At 34.3% G+C, this 13,304-nt stretch overlaps 1 protein-coding gene across 2 annotated transcripts in view; it reads left to right on the top strand.

Annotated features, from left to right (window-relative positions):
* Positions 1 to 13,304, top strand: part of beta-PheRS (phenylalanine--tRNA ligase beta subunit) — a 212,810-nt gene that overhangs the window by 28,913 nt on the left and 170,593 nt on the right. For both annotated transcript variants that reach the window (XM_072529913.1, XM_072529912.1), the window contains exons 4-5: positions 5,829 to 6,168; positions 12,855 to 13,034. In XM_072529913.1, the coding sequence (XP_072386014.1) occupies positions 5,829 to 6,168; positions 12,855 to 13,034 (520 nt within the window). The remainder of the gene's footprint in view (positions 1 to 5,828; positions 6,169 to 12,854; positions 13,035 to 13,304) is intronic.

Genomic DNA, 13,304 nt, shown 5'->3' with positions numbered 1-13,304 from the left:
TACAAACAAATTACAGATTATAATAACAGAAGAGAGGCTAGAAATTTTTACAAGGAAATCAAGCAATGCACCCAAGGATACATAACAAGATCAACAGTTTGCAAGGACAAAAATGGGGCAATTATCAGCAAGAAAGAGGAAATAATGAAAAGGTGGAAGGAGCATTTTCAAGAGCTGTTAAACCCAGAAAAAGAACAAAACGAAGATGAAGAGATAATTCACCACACAGCAGAACAACTAGTTGAGCAACCAACATTGGAAGAAACGATAAACGTCATAAAACATCTAAAAAATAACAAAGCACCTGGCACAGATGGAATAACTGCAGAACTGATAAAGAATGGTGGACATGCGCTATGGAGGCGTATCCATAAACTAATCGACCGCATATGGACACTAGAAGTCATCCCAGAAGATTGGAAAGTGGTAATCATACTTCCTATGTACAAAGGGGGAGACAAACGACTCTGCAAAAATTATAGGGGCATAACAGTTTTAAATGTCATCTACAAGATATTATCAGGAATTATATATAGCCGCCTGGAATCGTTTTCGGAGGAGATTATTGGTGAATACCAATGTGGCTTCAGACCAAAGAGGTCAACTATTGACCAAATACATATGTTAAGAGTTATACATGAAAAATGTGTTGAATATAACATACCTATTTACAACTTGTATATCGATTTCAAACAGGCGTTTGATGGAGTAGATCGACAAAAGATGTTAAAGCAACTATCTATGTTAGGGATACCCAATAAGTTGGTTAAACTTATACGAATGACTCTGGAGGGTTCCAAAGCTATGGTGAGAATAGATGGAGATATGACGCAGGCCTTTGATATTGAAAATGGAGTTAGACAAGGGGATGCCTTATCAACAACACTTTTTAATCTAACTTTAGAAGCTGTTGTTAGAAAACTGGATATAAACGGCTGTATTAATACAAGATCTATGCAAATATGCGCATATGCGGATGATGTTGCCATAATAAGCCGCAACAAAAGTGTATTAAGCGAAAAAGTTATAGAACTGAAACGAGAAGCTGCTACGTTTGGTCTATATATAAATGAAAGCAAAACAAAATATATGGAGTGCACAAAATCGAATGAACATGAGAATCTGAAGGTAGACAACCATACCTACAAATATGCCTCCACTTTTCCCTACCTAGGCTCAATAATAAATGACAACAACATCAGTCAAGAAATACAAGCACGGATTCTTAGCGGTAATAAATGCTTTTATGCATACAAAGACTTAATGAAAAGTAAGTTACTGAATCGTGAGTCTAAGCTGAGAATCTACAAAACAGTAATTAGACCAGTGGTCACATATGGATGTGAAACGTGGACCCTCTCAACCACTGATGAAAATCAACTGAGAATATTTGAGCGCAAAATACTAAGGAAGATATTTGGACCAACCCAATGCAGCGATGGTTCGTGGAGAATTAAAATGAATCACGAGCTGGATGAACTAATGCAGAGCGCAGATATTGTCAGATTTGTAAAGTCACAAAGACTAAACTGGCTTGGTCACCTAGAAAGAATGCCAGATAATCGAGCTGTAAAAGTAGTCCAGAGATGGAAGCCCCAAGGAAACAGAACAAGAGGAAGGCCCCGTAACAGATGGATAGACGACGTAGAGAGGGATCTTAAAACCATGAACATCAGGCAGTGGCGAAGGAAAGTATCCGACAGGGCAGAATAGAAGAGCATTGTTAAGCAGGCCAAGACTCACAAAGGGTTGTAGCGCCATTAGAAGAAGAAGAAAATTTATTTTATTTATTTTATTTATTATTTATTTTATTTATTTTATATATTTTATTTTTTTTATTTATTTTATTTGTTTTATTTATTTTATTTTATTTTATTTTTTTTCTTTGATTAAGAAACACGCATAAAACTGCGTTTACTACTCCACGTGCACTACTCCAGATGCAGGTGAGTATATATAATATATTAATATATAAATATATAAATATATTAAAGTAATAATATTAAATTAAAGTAATATAAATATATTATTGTATAAACTTGGTATTTCTAACAGTCTTCTTCAGTGCTAGTGTACGGTGTTGGTAGGAAGACATGCTAGACCGTCTACCCGCCGTAGCCCCACAGATATTTCTTACTTACTTTACTTTATCGTGTCCGGATATGTTATTCATAAAATTTCGGCCCAGTATCGGGCTACGTCGGTTCCATCTTTGTTGGCGAGCCACAAATCTTCGAGGGTATGGAGCGACTCCCATTCTTATCCTATTCATAGTTTTTCACGTTTTAAAGTCTAGGGACTGTCCGGTTCATTGAACCTGGGGAAGAGGAAAATACTCAGGCGGTTCATCCTGCACTGTTCCAAGGAAGCTTTTCCTAGATTTTAGTCGGTTTCGTGGTGTTCGAGCTTTGTATAGGGCATGCCGCTCGTCCGCGATCTGTTTAATTTTCTCTATGTGCTCTGCAACGCCTCTGCGTGTTGAGGGTTCTGCAAAACCCGCTGCTTTATATAAATTTGAAAGTGGCGTTGGTTTCATGCACCCCGTTACTATCCTGCATGTCTCATTTAGCGCAGTATCAACTTGTTTGGTGTGGGCAGATCTGCCCTAAACGAGGCACGCATATTCAACAGTTGAGAAACACAGTGCCTGTGCCGTTGTTCTGAAAACGCCAGGACGTGTGCCCCATTTACTCCCCGTTAGCTTTCTGACTTTGCTGTTCCTAGTTGTTGCTTTCCCTCTCCCTCTCGTTTTTATGCAATGTTTTCTGTAGGTGAGGGACCGGTCCAGAGTTACTCCAGGATATATAGGTTGGTTTGTGTGTTCTAATGTATTACCATTCCACGCAATTTGGAGTTTTCGCTTGGCTTGTAATTGTTTTTAAGGCAGTTTCGTGTTTCTTCTCCACTTCTTCAAAACTTTTTCTTTTAGCACATATTGCAAGATCGTCAGCATAGAGGAAGTGCTTGGTTTCGGTCGGCGTAGGTTGGTCGTTTGTGTGTATATTGAAGAGCATTGGTGCTAAAACACTTCCCTGTGGGAGGCAATTTTTTTTAACTCTCCACCTACTTACTCTCCAGCATAATGAAAAAACGTCTGTTTTGCAGTAAGGAATATACGACCTTACCCAGATGGTGGTCATTGAGAGTGTCGTATAATTTGCGAAGCAATGTTTTGGGCCTTACTGTGTCATAGGCTGCTGTCAAATCTACGAAAGCAGCCCCTGTTATAAGTTTTTCTTCAAAGCCCTCTTCAATGTGTTCTGTTAGTGCGAGGACTTGACCGGTGCAAGATTTGCCGGATCTGAATCCTCCTTGTTGTGGGATGAAGTGCTTGTCGACATATTTTCTATTCTGGCGAGTAGGAGTCTCTCGTTAAGTTTGAAAAAGTGACAACAGCGAGATAGGTCTGTAGCTACTGGGGTTTTCTGGGCCTTTTCCTGGCTTTAACAAGGCTATTACTTTAGATTTCCTCCATGATTTTGGAATTTCGCAGGTTTTGCAGCACGTGTTATAAAATTGCAAGATCCAGTTTTTTGCTCCTTGGCCTAGATGCTTTATTTGTTCACTGCATATATCATCCACACCTGCAGCTTTCCCTTTTTTTAACCTGTTCATACCGTCGTGGAGTTCTTTTAGTGTAAAAGGAGTACCTAGGTGGTTTGTCTTCGAATCCAATCTTCTTCTAGTGTTTGGGCCCTTATATCGGTTCGTAGTTCTTCCATTCATAAGGAGTTGCGCATCGACTTGGTTTGCTGTAACCTTGCAAGGTGTTTTCACCATGTTTTCATAATTTCACTTTGTTATCCATTTGTGTTGACACCGATTCCTTGATGGGTATGGGTTTTTTTTTTGGTTCCCCAGGCTTCGAATCTAACCCGCTGCGTATATTAGTAGTGTTTAAGAGTCTTAGTTGCTCCTGGAAATGCAATTCAAAATGCAATCAAGATACCGCCCTCCAATTCCCGCCAACCAGCTATCCCGTTTAGGTGAGCAGGGCAATGGTGTAACCGGCAAGGAGGCGGATTTGCCAGCAATTTGAAAGTACTCGAGCAGACCGTATCCTCTTTTTCTTCTTCTTCTTTTTATGTAGACATGACTTTGTCTGTTTTTCAATATGCCTCCAGTAAGTTGTCGTTCTATCGTTTTCGTGGTGGTCTTCCTACTGATCGTCTTGCTATTGGGGAACCGTCGCTTGCCGTATTTGCTACTATATTTGTTGACATTCGGCTTATATGATGGTTCCATTCTAATCTTCTATTTCTTACCTACTCCTTGATGTTCTCCACCTTGCATCTACGTGTTATCTGTACTTCTAGCTCTGTCCCATAGTGTTTTATCATTAATTTTTCTAAGTGTTTTCATCTCTGCCGTTTCTTACATCGTTTTTGCCTTTCGTTTCTTTCCCGATATTGTTATTTCTCCATATTGTTTCAGGCTCTATTTGCTCTATTCACTTGATCTTCAACTTCTGTTTCGAGCTTTCCGTAGCTAGATAATGTGATGCCTAGATATTTAAACTCCATCACTTGTTCTATTATCTGACCTTCCAGCTCCAACTTAAATCTTAGTAAATTTGCTGTTTTAACCATGTATTTTGTCTTTTTTGGGGAAATGAACATGTTAAATTTTCTGGCGCTTATATTAAATTGGTCATCATAAGTTGTAAATAATCTTCACTTAAGAGAGTAGTATTGCGTCGTCTACATAGCAGATTATTTTAAGTTGTTTTTCTCCCATTTGGTATCCTTTTTAAGTTCTTACTTTTGTTGTTATTTCATTAATAATAAACTTGAAAAATAGATGACTCAGGGAATCTCCTTGGCTTATCCAATTGCCAGCTTCAATAGGGTCAGTTAGTTCTTCTACTTTTATTGTGTTGTTTTGGTAGATATTTTCGATCGTTTTGATTACTAAAGGTATCTCTCTTGCGTACAATAAGTGGATAACGTCCTTTAATTTGGCCCAGTCAAGTTATTTCCGGGTTCCATTTGTCCCTCTTTTTGAAGAGAGGTATTGGGATGCTTGATCTCCATTCTTGAGAAATTCTATTTTGTTCTATTATGTTTTGGATTAGTTTTAGTAGTTGTTTGAATGAATTATTACATTCTAGTTGTTGTTGAGGTAAAAATTTGTAATAGACTGCGTCCCAACCTAGTCCCGAAGCTTTATTTATAATCTCACTAAAATGCTACGATTCATCAAATAAGTGTATTGCCCTCTGCACAGAACAAAAACCTTTGACTTTTGAAAGCTGGCAAATATAATTTGAACCGGGGAAATGCCTAGCATTTCCTCAATACCTATTAGGCAATCTATAGTTTGCAGGAAGTTAAACTTTAATTAAGCTACTAATCGATGTGGTTCACAATTATTCACGGTTAAATTATAAAAATTCAGGAAGTTAAGATTAATGTGAGATTACAAGTTAATGGACTATTTTGTGATTGAACACCTCAAATCACAATTTATCACGCTACTTAAAAAGCATTCATAAAGTAGGTGTTTTCATTACCGCTTCAATTTGTCAAAATAATGCATAATATTCTTTATGGACAAGGTGAAACTATTTTATTTAATAGAAAAAATTGGACACATTAACGAAGCAAAAGTGCTTTTAATTTTTTTTTAAAACTGTCATATTTTCAATAAATGAATACATATTCATAAAAACTAAGATTATGAAAGACAAATCATGGATGCGTGAATAATCCATAGAATTGTCACTCTAATAATGTGCCTTACATGGTATATTCCCTATTTAAAATTAAAAGGTGGAACTGGACGTAGAAAAATATGTATGTAATTAATGTATTTATTTTAATTTTTAGAGTTTCTCCCCCTAAATTTCGTGCTACTAAACCAGCAGAGGGATCATTAGAAAAACTAATAATAAAGCCCAATACTGCAAAAATACGACCCTATGCCGTGTCAGCTATTCTTAGAAACATTACATTTGATAAAGAAAGATATAACAGTTTCATAGAATTACAAGATAAGTTGCATCATAACATTTGCCGAAAACGTTCATTGGTTGCTATTGGTACACATGATTATGATACTATTAAGGGGCCTTTTATTTATGATGCTAAGCCACCAAAAGATATTAGGTTTGTACCTCTTAATCAAGAAAAAGAGTTCTCTGCTGAAGAATTAATGATATTGTATTCGGTAAGTATATATATATATATATATATATATATATATATATATATATATATATATATATATATATATATATATATATATATAGTTTATCTGACTGGATTATATCGTGTTTTAGTACACGTTTATACAGTGAGGACGTAAAGGTTTGATTGAGCGAATGATGATGGAGCGATGTAATAATGACCCGCACTTTGTAAAACATGTAGTGTTTTCAGACGAAGCAGATTTTACTTAAATGGCATTGTTAATAGGCAAAACATTAGATATTGGTCAGATACTAGCCCTCATTGGATGATGGAGGCGCATACACAATATCCGGAAAAAGTTAATGTTTGGGCAAGAATTGTTGACAACAATATTTTGGGGCCATTTTTTATTGAAGGAACGTTGACTGCGGAAAAATATTTAGAAATGCTTTAAAACGATATTATTGCTGCAATCGCCGCACTATATCCAGATAACAAAAATTCAAATATGCCTGGTAATTTAATATGGTTTTAACAGGATGGCGCACCACCCCATTATGCGATTATAGTGCGTGATTATTTAAATACTGTTTTTCCCAACAGCTGGATAAGTAGGCGAGGAAGTTTAGATTGGCCAGCAAGATCTCGTGATTTAGCCCCCCTTGATTTTTACTTTTGGGGTTATCTTAAATCTAAAGTATACATAAATAGACCAGGGAATATTGAAGAATTAAAAGATACAATTCCAAATGAGGTAAGACGCATTCTCCCAGTAACATTAAATAGAGTTTTAGAAGAATTTCAGTACGGCCTTAGTTGTCAGAAGTAACGGCAATCTAATTGTAAGATGTATTGTGTTACTCAAAATAAAAAAACATTGTATAAAAATTGTAATAAAATTATAATAAACATTTCTCTCTAATCCACGAACGAATTCTAATTTGAAATCGTTTTTTAAAGCAAAATTCAAAAACGAAAAAAGATTATCGTTTCATTTGAAAAAATATCGATGACGTCATGTACATGAAAATGGTGAACAAGCCGATGTGCAATCCAAAATATAAATCGTCTGTCCGAAGATTTCGTCAAAATATTTTTAGTTGCAAAAATATTGAATTTATTCAAATCTTTACGTTCTCACTGTGTACCATATAAATAGATACTTTAAAACTTCTTAAATATTACGCTTAATTATTTCATATCATAAATCTTGTGTTTAATATTTACTTTTTGGTTAGTATTATTACTTGGCCAATACCTCATTTGGTGACTTATTAGTTTATTTGTAATATTAGGCTCTAATAAAACCTCTATTGGTTTGATTCATTAATATGTGATATGCCTTTTTTAAAAGTCGTTGGTACCATTGATAATAAAACACAGACCAAGGGTATCTCTCATAAATGTTTAACTTTATTTTAAACTATATATTTAATCACCTACAAATCTTTTGATAACTGTCTCCATATTTTCCATTCCTATACAGGGTGGTCCTTAAGTAATTGTACCGTAATCCGTAGATTCTACACTTTAAAATATTAAGTTAATTAAGTAATTATAAGATTTAAGCCAAATTGCTTTCAAAGCACGTGGTGTTCCTGTGTATTAAGGTATAAAAAATGCTTATTAAAAGCTTAAAATTTTTATTTTAAAGAAGATCTTTTCGGAATTGAATCATTCCATCATCAGTTTACTAAAAGAGAGAGTAAAAATACCAATATTAAAAAACAAGTAAGTTAAAATTTAAATATATAGAAGGAACACGTTGGTTGTTTACTACTTACATAAAAAGTTGTTAAAACATTGTATGGCCACAGAAAAACATTGGAAGGACATCAGTATTAAAAAACAATCCTCATGGTATTTACAAAGGTAAATGCAATAGACTGTTAACTTTGTTAATTAATAAAAACTGAAAATGGGGGCATCTTACATGACCCCCTGTAGCTGGTGAGGTTTTATCGACTTACATTACCTCTGATCTGTTCTGGAGTCTAGGGCTAACTGATAGAAAGATGGTATGAAAAATCAGTTAGTACCCGTCAATGTCAAGTGGAATGATGTAGTAGGAGCAAAAGTCATTGTGCTTCAGTTTGTAAATTGGCCGCTTTTAGTGAAGAATTGTGTTTTATGTGTAGTAGGATCAATAGCAATTTTTGGTATTTTAAAAAAGAGGGGAGAATGTCCAACAATGAGTGACTGTGATGTAAAGTAAATTTGGTATAATCGTTTTCATCGTTCTTGGCGTGTGCGTGTAAAAACACTTGCAATAAGTTGTTTCATCTGTCTTTCCTTGTCTAGGCTCGATTCGTTTACCTCCTCCAGTGGCGGAGCAAAATGTAGCATGTCAAACGAAATAATAGTTATAAAAGAAAATTATAAATTATTTTTCATTAAATTTCTAATAACGGAATATACGTATAAATTGCGAAGAAGTATTTTTCTAGCTTGCAGTACAATAGGACAGGATATAACGAAAAGTACATTTTAAAAGGATTTTGAAATATACCCAAAAAAGTGTTAATTATTTAACCCACTTTAATTAAAAAATGATACAGATTTTTTAAGTTTTAAGCACTGTAGCAAATTCTGAACTGTTACAACGTACTGACCTTGATTAATCAGATAATCAGTCAACGTCTTCACTGGAACTGTCTTCATCATTGGAATCTTCCGCCAAATCGATGATAATCCTACTTTCATTTTCATCATATGTGACCATTTTTGCCCAGTCGTCCTGAATTAATTTTTCAGTATGGTTAACACAACTCGCCCACACTGCAGGTGTTGCCTCAGCTAATGCATCGCCCCAAACTTTTTTCACTGTTTCATCTCCACGTCCATGTTCTCCAATATGACGATCATAGTATTGTTTAGAAATGCCCCAGACCAACTCAATCGGATTATATTGACAGTGATATGGAGGCAATCTCAAAACCTGATGCCCATGTTCTTGGAGTAGCTCGTCTATAACGTACCTGGTATTTTGTGGTTTATTCTGGCGACAAAGACTCAATAGCTCTGTCTTGCCCGAATCGTCGTCAAAAATTATTTTTTTCGCTCGTAACCATTCTTGTAAGTCCGATTTTTTCCAACTGGCATTCGGTAACTTTTCTATTAAAGAGCTATGGTATGAGGCATTATCCATAATAATTAGAGATAGTTCCTCCAACATTGGTATCAGCTTTTCGGAGACCCACCTTTTAAAAGACTCTTTATCCATAGAATCATTATAGTCTGCACTCTTCGATTTCGTAGAAAATAGTAATCCAGCATCTTTAACAAATCCTTGCCTACTTCCGGCATGTAAAACAACAAAGCGTTTACCTGTATTTTCGTGTCCTTTTCTGATGCTTTTCACACAGTCATCTTGCCAAGTACGTTTATATGCCCCTTTTAGGAATATCCATGTTTCATCTAAAAAAACGAACTGAAGTGGGCTTGGACTTAAAAAATTTCTCATATAATGCCTCAAAAAATACAGTCGTTTGGAGACAATACATGGTATGAAAACCCACAATTTTTCATAAGACGCCACAAACTTGTATCAGAACCGTCATAGAGATGCTTGTTTCTTAATTGTGTATTTAGAACTTTAATTGTAACGTGCTCTCCTTTTGCTTTCATGCCATACAGTACATTTCTAATCTCTCCTTTTATAGTATCGCTGACATCATTAGTCTTTTTTTTTTTGTACATTACGTGACTCTCCTGGTGTAGTAAGAGCTGCCCCTGTCTCGTATTCACTCTTTATTCTTGTCACTGTGCGAAGACTGATTTTCAAAGCGTCCGCTACTCGTTCATGTACCGATGATAACGAAAGCAAAGGTCCGTTGTTTTCTTTTTCTTTTTTAAAATACTCCAATAAATGAACTACACATTGTCTCATTTCTCCTGTTATCGTTTTTCCCGGCATTTTTTTTAATAAATAGAACAATTAGTTATTCACAACAAAAAATAATAAGTAAAACTGTTCGGAACAAATTCCAACAATGACTGACTAAAATCGACTAAAACAACATAAAATATCAATGGTAATTGCTACAATTATAAACCTATTAGCCAGCTCATTCAAGAACAATGCCACAAGTCATTATTGCAATGGGTATCGGAAGAGAGAGAGTTAATTTATAATAAACTGGAAATTTTAAGGTGTCGAGAGTATTATTTTATGTAATGGAATTCCACACAGTAAGAGCTCAAACTATTACTTAATTAAAAACTGTTTACTTATAAAAACTATTTCATCAGCTACTTCAAACCTGCACAGATCAGGGTAACATGTTAAAAAAAACACGTCACTGCCAGCTATCTGTATTCGTAAAGAGGCCGAACTTATCACCGACACCGTATCGGCCAAACGCATCGGTGTCATTGCTACAATACTGGGAGACGTGAGTGGTCTCTTCATTCCCTTCTCATCGCACTTTACCATGAAGAACGTGACTCGCACAATTGAATTACGCATCTGTGTATCAGAGAGAGGCGAATATTAAAAATTCCGTAGTAGCTTATTTCAGGCACACGCCAAGAACGATGAAAACGAGTATATACCAGGGTAAGACAAAATTTAAGTTAGGTAGTTGAAAATTTATAAATCATTTCAAAGGAGATAAAAAGAATGTTATTACCTAATTGTTTCATTGTATGAAGTAAGTAGAGATAAAAGTTGGTTTGAAATTTATGGAAGATGAATCGAGGAAAAAGAAATAGATGAATGTAAAGATGTAAGCTGGGGATACTGAAACTGATTGTGATAAGAGATTGATATATGTAAAGTGAGTATTTATAAGAAAACCTGTGTGATTAGTTAAGATGGTAGTTATTGGAGAGGATGGGAAATTGGATATTGGAAAAAGGGGGATGTTAGATGATAGTGTTAGTGGTGACAAGAATAGAGTTAAGTATGACGGATTATATAGGGTGATATTAAGCTATGGGAAAATAGAAAGAAATGTAGAAGTAAGTAAAACTGGATGTGTAGTTAAAAGAAAGAAAGATCAGGAGAATAATTGTCGATGTAGTGGGATGAAGTCTCTATTGAGGCTGGTGTGACGATTAACATTAAAATTTCCCGTAATGCATTGGGGTTGTCTACTGGCATCAACACTGCCTTCAAAAAAGGTGGTTGGTACAGTAGCTGGCACTGTAGACTAGCGCAAAGATTCATACCATGTTTTCCATATTTTTTAAATAATATTTTTAATATTTAATGAAGTAATTTTATTATTTATTTATTATTTTCATTTTGAACAAATTTTATTATATTAAAATAATTCAATAAATTATGTTTGCTAGTAGCGCCACCTGCTAACGTATCAACAAAATACGGACCCGTCAAAGTGAGACTAAATATTAAGTTATTAATAAAATATAAATTTGATATTCGATCATTAATTTGATAGTAAATTTAATTATTATATAAAATAAATAAGAAGTTTAAAAATAAGATTTGTTTATAGTTTGAAAGGAATTTATTAACAACTAACGTTAAAAAATATATATAGAAACGAATTAATAAAGAGTAATAAATCGATGTGAAGACCGTCATTTCGTGAAGCTACTCGTGACACCGTCTCGTAGCGCTTCTTTATACAACGCTAGTATAGAAAATTACAGAAGTGATAGAGAAAGGAAATTGTAAACATGATGACTTCTAAATACGGACAAGGCACCTAAAGAAGAAGATAGAAGCTTCTCTCCAATAAGATATTTAGCAGCCATAACCAAGCATTTCGTGATATTACATTATCATCTTTGAGTTGTTTTAATAAGAACCAACTATTAATTATGCTTATCCACAGGTATTCAATGCTTTACCGCACACATCACAACTAAGAATTATTATACAGCTAACTTATAAAATGCGATTATCCCGAAAACGGTTTAATTTTGAAGTTATAAACAAGTATACCTTTTCTTTGTAAAAATAATATGTCTTTAAAATTTTTTAACAGAAATAAAACTAACTTAAACAGCAAAAAACTTAAGCGCAAATTTACGCAACATATGTGGCATATATGACGCATAATATTTTTTTAAATTTTAACTTTAACACCCTGTATCTTTCTTAACACGTTGCCTGCCGTCTCGGTCTATGTGACCGAGAAAAAATTGCTCTGCACGCCAGCGAGGTCTATTTGACCGAGAATTTTAATGTAACTGTGATGCCGTCTCGGTGACTGGCGTGAACGGAAAGTATTACAAAATCCTCTACGGCAGGCAACGTGTTAATATCAACATTTTATCAAAACAAGTTGCCTTAAATTTTAATATTGTAAAGGGCAAAATCTACGGTTTCTTTTTGTACAATTACTTAAGGACCACCGTATAAGCTGAGTAGTTGAGTTCATTTTAGATTCTAAATTCATGAGATTTCTCTAAAGCCATTGATATTATTATATGGTGATAATAAACCTTTTGTCTAACTAGGAGAAGTATCCAATAGAGATATTTATATATATATATATATATATATATATATATATATATATATATATATATATATATATATAAAAAAATAAATAACTCATTATTTCCGGAAAAAATATTTTTTCTACTTTTCTGTCCCTATCCTTTTAGGTTTGAATTCATTGTGTCTATTTTCTATTATATTTAAATCCATTTATCCTCATCTTGACGTTATCATGTATATACCCGTAGCTTATGACAATAAAAGTATTATATCGTTTTTAATTTCTTAATAAAAGTTTATTTTTGTAGACCCATGCTCAATTAAAACAGTACCTACCAATAATAAAGGATAGCCCAGTATACCCTGTAATTACAGACAGTAACGGTGTTGTTTTATCTCTACCACCAATTATTAACGGAGATCATTCAAAAATTACATTGAACACAAAAAACGTTTTTATTGAGTGTACAGCCACCGATTTAACAAAGGTAAGTTTTATGTAATTGCTGAATCTGATTTTATTACATGCCAATTAAAAATGGCTACAAATTACTTCCACTGTGTTTATGCAAATTGTATATATTTGGGTTTAAATATTAATATTGTCTGTTCACACTGTATAATGACAAATTTCTACTTTGTAATCGTTAATTTTTAACAATAATCGGCCTTTCCACGAATCTAGTTTTTTATTACGTGACTTTGATACCGCCGGCCGCCCCGGTGATAATATTATAAAGGCTGATTTATAAACTTTA

This window comes from Diabrotica undecimpunctata, chromosome 4 (assembly GCF_040954645.1).
Source record: "Diabrotica undecimpunctata isolate CICGRU chromosome 4, icDiaUnde3, whole genome shotgun sequence".
NCBI lineage: Eukaryota > Metazoa > Arthropoda > Insecta > Coleoptera > Chrysomelidae > Diabrotica > Diabrotica undecimpunctata.
Note: the sequence above shows the minus strand (reverse complement) of the source record. Positions and strands in the feature narration are given on the sequence as shown.